The following is a 13,932-nucleotide window of genomic DNA, read 5'->3' as shown; positions in this document are numbered from 1 at the left end:
CTGCGATTCGCTGACTGTCACAATGTTTCCATCGTCATCAATAAATTCTCTTCATACGTGCTGTTTTTTCACTGGATGATTGAGGAGTTAACAATGGGCAGATACTGCGTCTTTCCTAAAAATTATTCAAATATTTTTGCTTCCGCTTGCAGTATTGCTGAAGCCTTCATTGAACGACAAGCATCTGGACTGAATTAAAAAAAAAAAACTTATCGGCGTTTTGTGGATGGTGAACTTGTATACTTTGCTAGGTGACCGTCAGTCAGTGCTGGCGGGAATCGTTCCGCTATTACCAGGGTCTCGAGTTTAGATTAGGGGATCGGCCGGGCCGTACCAGAATAAGCTATCTACGGTGGCTCTGCCATCGCATTTTCCAGTTCCCGGGTTGAATAAATCCGCCCTACATGGCTAAGTACAACTGGGGTTTGTAGGCTTTTAGTTCGGAGGTGTCTCCATACAAGCACTTGCACTGTAGTGCTTTTGTATAGTGCCTGCCTTCCACTCACAAGGAGAAGGCGGATAAACATTTATTATTTGAGAAAGTCAGGCAGGCAGGAGCTTCTGGGCTAAATGGCCAGGAGCCCTTGAACTCTGGCGACCTGGGTTGCACGCTCGATGGCCCGCAGATAGATTACCGGGTCCGAGCTGTGCATAGCGGCCTCCCACTGCTCGCAGGTGTAGAACTGCAGATCCCGCGGAGGGAGGTCTCGTGGGCATGCCCATAGTACGTGGTGTAAGTTGGCCCTCCGGGGGCATAAGTTACGCAAACCTGTTGAGGTGGAGGTGAGGTCGACGTTCCACCCGCCCCCGCTTGGGTAGCGACCGACGGCTGTTTCGACGAGCGTCTTTCTCAGTCCCCCTTTTTCTTTTTCCTTCTTTCTTCAAAATTTTTGCCTCTGTCCCCACGAGGCAGCGTTGGTGGCTCAGCTACAAAGCCAGTAGCAGTCATATGCATTTTCTTTTTCTTCTTTTTACCATCGACAAAACAACAACAAATCTGTTGAGGTGTTCTCTCAGTCAAGTAACTGCAGTGTGTTTAATGTATTGATATTTATTTTTACAATTTTTTAGCTATGGTCAGTGACGCCAAGTAAGAAAGACTTCGGGGGGTAAAGAATGACACGTGAGGAATAACCTCAGGGTTGCGTGTATGCTAAAACACTAGGATCAGGTCTAAAATATATCAAAGTTTATGCGCACCCCTACGCAGTTTTTTGGAAATGGCTGCATGCAGGTTTGCGAGGATCCACTCGACTCCAGCACTGGTGTTCCGGATAGTCTATTCACGGGAAAGTGCAAAACATTGTCGACATACCAGGGCTCGTATTTCAAGTTTTTGCCATAATCGAAACTGTCGTTATCCTCATTTCTTCGAGACCTCTGATTATGGCAACACTGAAACCAGATCAGAACGAAAACTACGCAAAAATCAATACGGATACGGCACAAGGCCCGCTTGCACTTTGTGGTCTAGTCAGTTTTACATACTAAAACGCTGAATTTATGACAAAGATGTCAGCTTCGTGCATGCGGGCCTTGCATTTAACTAAAAAATTAGGGCAATGTCTGGCGTCCGCCTTAGCTTGTTCTCATAGTGGAGACAGATAATGAGGTGCAATTCCTTGCGTTAGCTATCGAACCATAACTGAATGCCGAAGCAGCGGGCTTCATACGTCACAAAGGCTGGCTGGTTCATGCTTGTTCAGCATTTGCTTAGCACGGCAGTGGCGTACAATTAATGAAGCCTTTATTTCAATGAAAGGATGTCTCTTGGCCGCTGTTTGAGTAATTAGGGAGTTATGAAAAGTGGGAGTGTAGCTCCTTCACGGTTCTTCAAGCTGTTTCTCGTTGCTCGCCATTCTGCCGATGTGCGCTGTAAGTCGACCTCTCTCTTACTACTTGAAGCAGGCCGCTGTCAGTGATATGGGTGGTAATGGAATGTTGTATTGCGGTGCTTCATAGAGTCTGATCTCCTAGGGTGGGCATATCGTCGTGTGGAACATGCGTAATTTTGTTTCTTCCTCGTGAAAACAATGCGCAATGGCATATAAGATGTTTTAGGTCTGCTGTACACTGTTCCTGACAGTGGGTGCATATTTTGTGTTTGAGTTTTTTGTGTCTGCCGAGAAACCAATTAACAAGTACGTGTGGTGCGAAGGCTGTATTTGTTATTACTTTGTCGAGAATTATCTCTTGTGGTCCAGTGAGCCCTTTCGTGTAGTCAGACACCGGCGTTGGTGTTGTTTCATATACCCTAAGCCTGCTGTCGTGTTTTATTTTGTTGCGTACATAGTGAACCATCGCTCTGCCAGGGGAGCCTTGAGTGAGCATTATTTGGTGGGGATTTAAGCCTATCGGTTAGGTATGGTTTTGGGGTGTGGGGCGGTGTACCTGTCAGCAAGCCCACCCGCTTGCTCGGCGGCCGTGTGCGCGGCTGCGTTTCCCCCGTTCGTGCCAGTATGGCCTGGTGAGCATATAATTTTAATTGATTTTCTAACTTCCCGTATTCGCTTCCGCCTCTTCCTGATGTCGTTGGCCACTGCACGTTCTGTAGTTAGTGCCTTCAGCTCTGCAATCACTGCGTATGAGTCGGTTAAAATTCGATATTCATTGAAATTATCTCTTGTGGCTGCGGCTGTCGTAATGGTGTTTGTGGCTCCCCATATGGCAAGCAACTCGGCGTTCTGTTCTTCTACTGTTCCTCCACTGTTCCAATTGTTCCTCCAGGTAAGTGGCATGTGTGCTGTCCATTGTTTTGGGGCATTGGCACACAAACCCATGCCACATTCACCCTTTCATTTTTAATTGCAGCGTCAGAGTAGATGTTTACTGTGTTCAGCGGTCTTGTGAGGGCCTTTGTCTGCTGTAAAATGTTCCTATAGCCACCACGTTCCGCCTACTAATAGGTCGCTGTGGCCTTAGTGCGATTACCGGTGCCTCCCGCGGCCTCAGAGCAGTGTTGATTCAGTTGTCCTATGCCATGGATCAGCTTTCCTTGCGTCGTGTTTTCTAGTCGGGATCGCATTCGTATTTTTGATTCTCTGATAATATCTCATATGGGTGGTATGCTGACAAGCGTAAGCAGCTTTTCATTCTTCGTGTGCTTAGGAAGCCCGGTAATTGTGCGAAGAGTGGCCCTGTGTAGTTTTCGATTTTTTTCCGTTCATGATCAGAAAACTCATACACGGGTTTACCGTACAGAATAATGCCGAGAGCAACCGCTTTAGACAGTGTTTGGCACGATGTTTGCCCGGCTCTTCCGGACGTAGTTTGGTGAGAGCTCTGTGTAGATCCTCCTGCAGTTCTTCAGGAATGCGACCCATGTGAATGGCGCGTATAGCCTGTATTGAATCAGTGTATATGGTATATACTGAAGGGGTAGGGGCTGCTTGTGCGAGGTCTTGAATACTGGCGAGTATTGACAGTCTCGAGAATCTTTGTATTAGGAGGATCTATGTAAGAACCGAGGGTATGCATCAATACATCACTGCAGTTCTCATTCAGTGAGCAGCCGCTGCGACGTTAGTTTCGTGATGCATCTGTGTAGACGATCTTAGAATCAGTAGGATGAACATGATTAGAATCGAGAGCGGAACGTTTGCCTGGGTTAGTATCCGATGCCACGTGTTTCGGAATAGTGGCTAATCTGAGGTTATCTGGGAGCGGAAAAGGAGGTGTAACGATAGTGAGATCGATATGTTTGAGTGCAACTTGCCGAAGTATCCAATGACCTTGTTTGGTGCTAGAAGGACGTGCCATTTGCCAGTCTCAATGTTGCTGAATGTGGTCTCCGAGGAGAAAAAACAGCCTCGTAGAGTATAGGCTCTCCGTGGATGTGTGTACAGGGACATTATGGGCAGCCTTGTACAATATATGAAGCGCCACCTCCTCTGATATCTTGGCGACAGTTTAGAGTAAGGCTTGGAATTGTATATAGAATTTGCTGAGTGCTAATGCGTGGACAAGATTCCCACTTTCACCCTCGCGTCGCCCGGCGTGCTTATGACAATGCGGCAAAAGAGATGCGTAAGCTGATTGCACGCTTTAACGGTTGTAGAAACATTGGCCTGATTAGTTGACTCATGGATATGAAGTCCTAGGATACGGCAGGACGATACGCGAGGGATGGGGTGACCTGCCGTTGTGAGATTGATTAGTATGTTATGCTCGCGTTGATTGAGAGTTTTTTCAATCAGCAGCAATTGGGATTTTTTAGGTGCGGGAAATAGCCCTACTTTGTCAAGATAACTAGAAACTGCATCGATACCTTGCATTAGGATGTCCTCTACTGCTACAGGAGACTCTGAATTGCACCAAAGAGGAAGGTAGCCTGCATAAAATGTATTCCGAGCTCTATATTTAATAAACCTTTTCACGTGATTTACATTGCAAGGACTCTTCCGTTTGATACCCTTCTGCCTTCTCCAAACTGCTGCCCATAATTTACCAAACTATTAGAAGCAGAGAACATTACCTTCATGTCGCACTTGTCACCCCAATATATTAAAGCGATGAGATAAAGCGTGTACATATGGCACGACAGCAATACTTTTTGTTCAGTTTCTTTACTTTATGCTGAACATTTCAATTTGCGCAGAACGTGGTCCAGCCTAGCCACAAGCACGGAGTTAGGGAAACCGGCTTTCTTGCATCTATTTGCTTGGGCTATAAGGGTACTGAGCATTTTACGACCATAGGCGCTGCTAAGTTTGGCAGTGCGTCCACATTTGCGTGTATAAGTTAACTTCCATTCTTCTAATAAAACCAGTCCTACTCCAGCATCGTGTTCGTCTCTTTACTCTTTGTCCGGTTGTCTAGCGCTGTTCAGATTACCTCTTGGCATGGTCATTTACGGCGACAACTTTTCGGCCGTGCGATCTCTATACTGTTCGCATAAAACCATACTAAATCATTCTAAAAGCTGATTTCACATGTCTTAATCAGTTTAAATGTAGTTAAACCCCGTCTCTAGTATTTTGTGCTCGCGAAGTTTAGAAGTTATCAGATACTGCGCATTTTTGGCTGCTTTACTCGGACGTCTCAGCCTGTGTCGTAAGTGGATATGCGGCGGCGCTGGCGATAGAGTGACATACATTGTTTTTGGGGTTATTTAACAATATTCCGGCAAGCTGCGGTGCGGTAGGCTGCGCCGCGAGGCAGCAGAAAAATAAAAAGCTTCTGTTTTCAGAAATACTTTGCGGACTGATTGAGATTAAATCCAATGGCAGCGGCATGAAGCGCGACAGTAGACCCTAGGTACGGCGACGGATCGCTTTCTCAGTTAACGTGCGCGCACTTCTACATTATAACTTCAGCTAGTTTTTTCCTTTTAATCTTCGTGGTCACTTTTCGGTTGCACAACGAATAGCACAAGAATAAGCTCCTGCAGGCCGTGTACGTTTTGTTGTAAACGAAGTTTAGACGCGATATTTCGTCACATGCAGGGAAGCCGCGCTGTCAGACCATTCACCTGTACTATTGCCCGAGCATCTCTTCGTACAGAGAAGGTTATAAAACCGGCATCTTGGTTTTAGCGCTCACACGAAATCACTAAGCGTGATATTTGTTCTCGAAACAGCGGCGGACATGAAGCAGCACGCTCTTCTATTTTCACTTTTGCAAGTTTAAACAAGTGACTTTTATCAGATTAACTTAATTTTCTTTTCATCGTCGTTTGGACCCTGACGAGCATGCAAAATGTCCGTGTGTCACGCACACTGATTAAGCAGGATAATTATATGATATGTATGGTTTACTGAGTTTAATCTATCAACAAGAAATCGACTGAGAGGGATGCAAATAAGCAGAATAGGACGAAGCGTCTTGGAGGGAAAATATTTCAAAATGAAAATGGCTCAGCAGAGTGTACTTTTCGCTCCAATCTCGTCGGAAACATTTGCATTTGCGCTCATGCATCTCTCCTATAAAGCCAAGGGAGCAAAATGAGAGCCGTCTTAAGGACCTACATATGATACATTAATCTGCAAATGGCCTTGAATAGTCACGGAATCGCCCATTTAATCCCGAGACAAGAAAAAAAAACAACGTTCGAAGAGCCATAGGTGAAGCTACAAAGAACTAAAATATCGAGTTCATATTCGAAGAAACTCTATTACTCAGGATGCCGATTTCTAGGTTGAAAGTGCTTGGAAAAGTAGAAAGCTTATCAAAAGGTTCGTCACATGTAAAATATGCTTCCAGTCGATCATGAGGTAGCCCGCCGGGGTGGCGCAGTGGTTACTGCGCTCGACTACTGTTCCCAAGAACGCGGGATCGAATCCCGGCCTCGGCGGCCGCTTTTCAATGGAGGCGAAAAGCAAGGCGCCCGTGTACTGCGCGATGTCAGTACACGTTACAGAACCGCAGGTGGTCGAAATTTCCGGAGTCCTCCACTACGGCGTCTCTCATAGCCCGAGTCGCTTTGGGACGTTAAACCTTACAAAACAAACCAAACCAAACCGATCATGAGGTCGTCCTCCATCTAGCATGCTTTAGATGGAGGTAATACCCTGAACTTGACGAGTGTAGCCGAATAGTATTTCTATACCTCGCGCTTTCTCGTTTAAATTAAATTTAATCAGCCACTTTTACAGTGGCCCAGCGGAGCCGCGCTTTTGTTGCCACGGGAAATAAAGCTCAGCACTCTAAGTGGTTATTACACCTGGCGAAGAGCACTAACAATTGCAGAACTACTTTCCAGGTATAAATATAAACATTTTTTTACACATGAGACAAGTACGCTTCGAAATATTCGCACGCGTGAGATAGTTTCGAAGGCGGCGTGGCTTGGCGCAGTGCATGCACGCAGCGTTTTTATTGCGATAGCTATCAGCCAGGTTTCGAACCGTCTCGTGGTCCCGGCGGAGGCCACGCTTGACCTTGAACAGACGAGGAGGAGCAGAAGCTGAAAAAGAAGAAGACCAGTAAATTACGCTCTCGCGTCATACTCCTGAAGGATGAGCTTAGTTTGGTCTGGCTTATAGGGCTCAACGTCCCAAAGCGACTCAGGCTATGAGAGACGCCGTAGTGGAGGAATCCAGAAATTTCGACCACCTGAGGTTCTTTAAAGGATTAGCTTAACGAATAATGTAGCACGTTACATTGATAGGGCGTGATAGGGGAATAATGTAGCTGGCAAAAGAAGCTTCTGCCGTCGCTGTCGCAATTCAACTAGGGTTAACCAGAGTTAAACCACAACTAATTTTGCCTACACCCCCGTTGCCCCGCCGGGGTGGCGCAGTGGTAAGACGCCCGACTACTGTGCCGGAGCACCCGGGTTCAAACCCGACCTCAGCGGCTGCGTTTCGATGGAGGCGAAACGAAGTGGCGTCCGTGTGCTGTGCGATGTCAGCGCACGTTAAAGATCCCCAGGTGGTCGAAATTACTCCGTAGCCCTCCACTACGGCTCCCCTTTCTCTCTTTCCACTTTCACTCCCACCTTCCCCCCTTCCCTTACGGCGCGGTTCAGGTGTCCACAGAGCAAGTGTGACAGATACTGCGCCTTTCCCTTCCTGTGAACCAACCAACCAACCTACACCCCCGTCGCTGCCGATCGCTGCGCCATCTTTGTTTACATACTTCACGTTTGTTAATAGGAACGTAAATGTTGAACTTCAATCACGCATATCAGTGGACACCTGAAACGCACCGTGAAAGAAAGAAGGCCGGAGTTAAGGGAAAAGATAGGAAGAGTTGCAATGGTGCCGGGCGGGGCTGTAATTAACTGGGGATCTTTAACGTTCGGACTGGGGCTGGGACAGGTAGGTCCCCGCCCGCATGCGGCGGGGGCTTGCTTGCCATCGAATGTTTATCTGTTGTAGGCCGTCATTGCACCCGCCACCACTTCGGTGGTGGACGACCGCTGTTGTTGCGGCGCGCGTCTTTCTCAACCTCTTCCTTTTCTTTCTTCTCTATTTTCTCTTCTGTCTGCACGAGGCAGCGGAGGTGGCTCAGCTACAAAGCCAGTAGCAGGGAGCAGGCCCGTGCATTTTCTTGTCCTTCTTCCTCCAGCCACAACAACTGCTACATCTTTAATGTTCACAGCTCACGGATGCCTGTCCGTTTCGCCTCCATCGAAACGTAGCCGCTGGTGGTCGGGTTCGAACAAGGATATGCAGTAGCTGAGAGACAACTATGAGCCACCTGGTGATCTTTAACGTGCGCTGACATCGGACAGCGCACGGGCGAAACGAAGTGGCGTCCTTATGCTGTGCGATATCAGCGAACATAAAAGATCCTCAGGTGGTCGAAATTACTCCGTAGCCCTACACTACTGCTTCCGTTTCTATATTTCTACTTTACCTCCCACCTTCCTCCCTTCCCTTCCCTTGAAAGGGTGGCTGTTCCTGGCCCTACGGGGCTGGGACTGGTAGGTCAATGCCCCCTGCGGCGGGGGCGAGCCTGCCACACATGTTTATCAGTTGTAGGCCGTTATTGCACCCGCCACCGTTTAGGTGGTGGACGGCGGCTGTTCGGGCCAGAGCCACCTAGAATTATTCAAGGCCTGCGCGCTCCATCCGTGACGTCACGTACCTTGCCCGACCCCGCCGGAGTGCGCCTGCTTGCTTCCGCCCGTCGGCTTTTGAGCCGAAGTGAAATAGGCGCTCCCAAGAATTTCAATGTGCGCCCAGTATTTAGCGTCAATTTCTTTCTCATGGCAACATGATGCCCTATCTTAGTCTGCGGTTAAAACCCTTATTTAACTGTATCATGCTGTCATGCAAGCAACAACAGAGTGGGCGACAGTAGCATGAAGAAAAACGTTTATTTCTCAACACTAGCATTCATTAAAAAAAGAACACTGAACAATACACTGACAAATTTACTTGAAATACACATTGAATTATGACGAGTTGTCATACACATTACAATACACTCACTACCAACAATACAAACAAAACCCTTCAACCAACTTCCCTGCATTATGAAAGTGTTTTGAGCTTTCTTTGCTTTTTCTTATTTGACAGTTCATTGTTTAAGAGGTCAGTCTTCATTTGAACATAATTTTTAAGTAATGTGTTCGCTGCTGCCCACAGTATATTGTGATAGACAACATCAGGATGATGACCTTCAGAACAGATATCGAATCCTTCATCGTCTATCACTTCTGCTGTCAAACTAATCAGCAGTTCCCTCTGATGTCTGGAAGCATGAAATTGCACAACATTTTCTGCTGTAGTCAATTTCTCCAGAACAAGTTGCATACGCAGCACAGCATCTATGACCACAGGCCTCGGGAACTTCAAACCACCCCTGGTGAGGTTCTCAATTATTATGTGGTGATCCAGTTCCATATCTCTTTCTTGGGCAGTAAGATTTTCTGCGCAAGCTGTGCAAGGAACCTTTTTTAGAGCTGAATGTGCACAAAATCCAGCTATGTATGTAATAGCTGGCAAGCTCGACTCCTTGCTTTTCATGTCTTCTTCTGTTATTTTTATCTTATAGTCTTCTATGAGGCGGCTGGCATCTAATGTCTTGCTGCTAGATTTCCACATATCTTTCATTTCAGGGAAGATAAGTGAGTCTTGCAGCCTTAGCTTCGCTTCCCCCTCATATATTTGCTGGATAGAGACATGGTAGTTTGTTCCACAAAGGCGACGGTATCTTCCAAACCTTTCTTCGAGGCTGTCAGTTTGAAATTTGCCGAGCAAGACATACTCCAAGTGAAGCTCGTCAAAGCAATAGCGGCAGATCTCAATAAGCGAATAAGTTGTAAGCCTGAGTGCAGCATGCGTATCAGTTGTGAGCGCGCCGGTATCCATTCTTACCTCTTTCCATACATCTAACCAGCTGACAAAAGAACTTAGGAACTGCACTTGCACACCAGACAAGCTCGTCACTGGTTCTTGATAAGGATCTCTTAGCCGACGGCCTTTCTTAGGCGTTTTTACGTTTACAATGTGCCACCACTTGAGTATCACATTGATAAAGTCTGCCGTTCCTTCAGCATAGGACAATCCGAGTTTTGCTCCAAGGGACCTCAGGGCTTCAATAACGAATGGACTGAAAACTTTCAGTGCAAGTTTTACGTTCTGTCTTTCTATGTTAGATGGGTGGAGAGCTTTGTATGTGAGCCCATAGCCAAACTTTGACAGACTTTTTTTTTCAAATTCATGTATGTCGCGCAGTGCCTTAAAAGAAGCGCCATTAATTCGAACTAATGATGATGCACTTGAAAACTCCGGATAGAAAATACATGTTCCAGGATTTTTCTCATTAAGCCAATTGTTCCTCACACATTTTAGTAGATGAACAGGATCCACCACATAAAATAGGGGCCTAGATTTGTCAGCTGGGTGAGGGTATACAATACCCAATCTGTTATTTGGTGAAAACATGGACATCACTTTTCTGTTTATCGCATTGTTGTCTGTGATGACAGCAATAACTGTGAGTCCTGCCTTCTCAAGCTCTAAGATCACTTTTTTGAGGACATCGTGCAACTGCCTTGCTTCAATGCTAAAGACAGGCAAGATATGCGCAACATCTTTGTGCCCTGATAGCAAACTCTGAATCATAAATACATGAGCAGTTTTTGCTGCATCAGAACAGTTTGCTGCTGTGCCGGTCAATGAGCCACCTTTGTAATCAAAGTACTGCGTCAGATGAATTTCGTCCATCATGAGAATGACCACTTTTTCATGTTTCTTTAGATGATTTGTCCTTCTTTTGATATAGCTTAAGAAATGTTCATCTGCCTGTTCATGCGCTGGACTGGCACGATACTCGCCACAAATCCTCATAACTGTACAAGGGTGTGGCAAAGTTACTTTGCTAGTACTGCGGACGAACCTATAGGCATGTGGGGAAATGGTATAAAGGATGCTTGAAAATATCATAAGCTCTGCTGGATACCTCAATGCACTTTTATCTTTAAGGAGCAAGTGCAACTGTTCAGTTAAAAATTTAGCTGTTTCCAACTTTTCTTGAGGCAAAAGATCCTCGCTCGTAATGTCATCAAGAAGTGAGCACACTAGCTGAAAAGACGCCTTCACTTTTTCATCTGTGTGACATACAGATGGTGCTTTGAACATTTTTACGTTTTCCAAGAGAGACTCAAGAGAGCGCATATCATCCAGCTTGCTAGGCATAGTTACAACATCAGAAGAAAGTTTTACCTTCCTCCAGAAGGCCGTAACCTCCATAAGGTCACTCACTACAATAGAGCGTTCCACCTCTGGTTCTCCTGAATCACCCGCAATGTGCACAAAAAACACAGCGTTTTGAACAGCCTTCACCATCCAAAAATCGCACACCTGAATATCTGGAAGCCGTGAAAGCAGATCACCATATGACGCCAGCTTGTTTTTACGCTCTTCTTCAGCATGTGCTGCCAGTGACAACTGCACGGCTTCGTCCATATGGGATGCGTCAAGTCGCCTTCGTTTTTCTTCTGGTGCATCACGCACTGGAGCAAAGTGTGATAGGTAGGCAGGGCTATTGGGGAAAATGGTTGGCACAGCCTCTTGTGTCAGACGTGTAAGTCCCATTGCTGCTTCTACTGTCCTCCCGTCAGATGCTGTATAGCTAGAAGTGGACCGGAGATACTCTGGCTTGAAGTGCAGCTCGCAAACCTTCACAGCAAAAGAAAAGATCAATTATTAAGATTTGGGTTCGTTTACCATCTCCACTGGTATTTTTGTTTTCATATATAACACGCAGTATAGATCCTTCAGCAAATAGTAATCAAGCAGGGCCGTGTCAAGTGCAAGATAAGAGGCTCGACATCAAGAAACGCAATCGACACAGTACTCCAGACGAGTACAAAAGGCATAAGTGGCTCGCCAAAACTTCAAAATTCGAAATCCCAATATTTCTACCGGAAATGCAGAGAAGCCAACTCTATTTCATTAATATGCGACTAGCTCTACTCGATTTTAGCACGAAGCTAGCAGGCAGCACTGGAACCGAAGGAAATCATTTTCACCATTTTTAAACAGTAAACAAAAAGTCCCCTTCAAAAAAAAAAACACATTGGTTCAAGAAACGACATTGTTTTAAACCTTGGCGCCTACGGAAGAGAACATGCGGAAGTATGTATGTATACATACCTTGGGATCGCGTAAGGTGCAGATGTCGACATCGTCCCGACGGATGGCTCTCACCCATTGCTTTCTTCGGGAAACGTCACCCGGCAACGAAAACAGTCTGACTTTAGGACCGTTATCGTAATTTCCGCGGCAGTTGGGTACGCAGCAGCGACCCATCGCAGCTCTCGATGCACGCAGAAACCTCGCAGATCGTCGTCCCACACCGCAGGCACAGGCCTAACGCACTGATTTCGCCTAGTCGTCGATTTTACGACCAGTTTCAACCTTGTTCGGAAACACCTCGACACCACCACTTCACTTCAAAGACTATTCGTGCAGTCTGCACGCCGTGGGCTGGATTATAATCACGAAACAGTTCAAGAAATACTACATCCAAGCGCAAGCGTGCGCGCACCCGCCGGTCAACAAAGGTATAGAAAAAAAACGTATTTGACCGTCAACGCCAGCCCCGCCGGGGTGGCGCAGTGGTAAGACGCCCGACTACTGTGCCGGAGTTCCCGGGTTCGAACGCGGCCTCGGCGGCTGCGTTTCGATGGTGGCGAAACGAAGTGGCGTCCGTGTGCTGTGCGATGTCAGCGCACGTTAAAGATCCCCAGGTGGTCGAAATTACTCCGTAGCCCTCCACTACGGCTCCCCTTTCTCTCCACTTTCACTACCACCTTCCTCCCTTCCCTTACGGCGCGGTTCAGGTGTCCACAGAGCAAGTGTGACAGATACTGCGCCTTTCCCTTCCTGTGAACCAACCAAACCAAACCGTCAACGCCACCTATCGGAACGCCGAGAAACCTAGGTCCCCTTCGGCTAGGGCAAGGTGTTGTGACGTCAGACCTACGAAAGACTGGAGTGCGGAGGCCTTGAAAAAATTCTAGATGGCGCTGTTCGGGCGCGTGTCTTTCTCTCCCTCTTCTTTTTCTTTCTTCTCTAATTTCTCTCTTCTGTCCGCACGATGCAGCGAAGATGACTCAGCTGTTGTTGTTATGACTGTAGGAAGAAAGAAAAGAAGATGCATTGCCTGCCACTGGCTCTGTAGCTGAGCCACCTCCGCCACTGATTTATTTGTAGGAAGGGAAAGGCGCAGTAACTGTGTCTCATTTGTTTTCTGTGGACACCGCAACTGCGTTGTAAGGGAAGGGAGGAACGTGGGAGTGAAAGTGGAGAGAGAGAAAGAGGAGCCATAGTGGAGGGCTGCGGAGTAATTTCGACCACCTGGGGATCTTTAACGTGCGCTGACATCGCACAGCACACGACGCCTCTTCGTTTCGCCTCCATCGAAACGCAGCCGCCGAGGTCGGGTTCGAACCCGAGAACTCCAGTAGTCGGGCGTCTTACCACTGCACCACCCCGGCGGGGCCCACCTCCGCTGCCTCATGCGGGCAGAAGAAAGTAGAGAAGGAAAGAAAAAATGACGACGATTACGGTACTTTCTAATGCGAAATTTGAACGCAGCTCGTCAGCTGTTTCAGCTTTTCTATAGATTTAGGCAATTCGAGCAAGACATATATGTACAATTACAGACAACTGGTTACGAGGGACAATGGCGACGCGAAAACCAGGAACAGGCGCCAAAGAGCTTAATGCTGGAACGATGCCATTCGAGACATATTTTGAAAAACGAAGTTTTTTTTTTACCGTGGTGAACTAGGTGTATATAAGCAAGCTACATCAAAATATGATGCTTTTCTCTGTGAGTGTGTGAATTCTCGGTTACTGCACATGTTACCCTGCAGTTCGGTGTGGGCACTCGCATTATTCATGAATTATCTTTGCAGTGTGCACCATTTGTGGTCGCGTCTTCCACTTGAGCTGTGAAGCGTGCCTTTCATAATTGTTTCACACGAATGTAAAGGCGAAGTGTTGGTCACTTGTTTCTGTGGACACCTGA

General features: G+C 46.9%; 1 protein-coding gene across 1 annotated transcript; it reads right to left on the bottom strand.

The window, feature by feature from the left end:
* Positions 1-8,921: 8,921 nt before the first annotated feature.
* Positions 8,922-12,232, bottom strand: LOC146173447 (uncharacterized). Its single transcript, XM_084583651.1, has 3 exons — positions 12,051-12,232; positions 11,496-11,573; positions 8,922-9,692 (listed from the first exon to the last, which is right to left on the bottom strand). The coding sequence occupies exons 1-3, from the start codon at positions 12,204-12,206 to the stop codon at positions 8,922-8,924; spliced, it is 1,005 nt and encodes a 334-aa protein (XP_084439777.1). The 5' UTR covers positions 12,207-12,232.
* Between the last annotated feature and the right edge of the window lie 1,700 nt (positions 12,233-13,932).

This window comes from Amblyomma maculatum, chromosome 11 (assembly GCF_055883805.1).
Source record: "Amblyomma maculatum isolate TAMU_Amacu chromosome 11, ASM5588380v1, whole genome shotgun sequence".
NCBI classification, from domain to species: Eukaryota; Metazoa; Arthropoda; class Arachnida; order Ixodida; family Ixodidae; genus Amblyomma; species Amblyomma maculatum.
Note: the sequence above shows the minus strand (reverse complement) of the source record. Positions and strands in the feature narration are given on the sequence as shown.

What these genes read in the sequence shown, in the direction of transcription:
- LOC146173447 (XM_084583651.1), bottom strand. Translation starts at nt 12,206, where the DNA reads ATGGGTCGCTGCTGCGTACCCAACTGCCGCGGAAATTACGATAACGGT. An exon ending in GCACCTTACGCGATCCCAAG is followed by an intron (nt 11,574 to 12,050) that starts GTATGTATACAT and finishes TTTGCTGTGAAG; the next exon opens with GTTTGCGAGCTGCACTTCAA. An exon ending in CTGACGGGAGGACAGTAGAA is followed by an intron (nt 9,693 to 11,495) that starts GCAGCAATGGGA and finishes TCGCTTATTGAG; the next exon opens with ATCTGCCGCTATTGCTTTGA.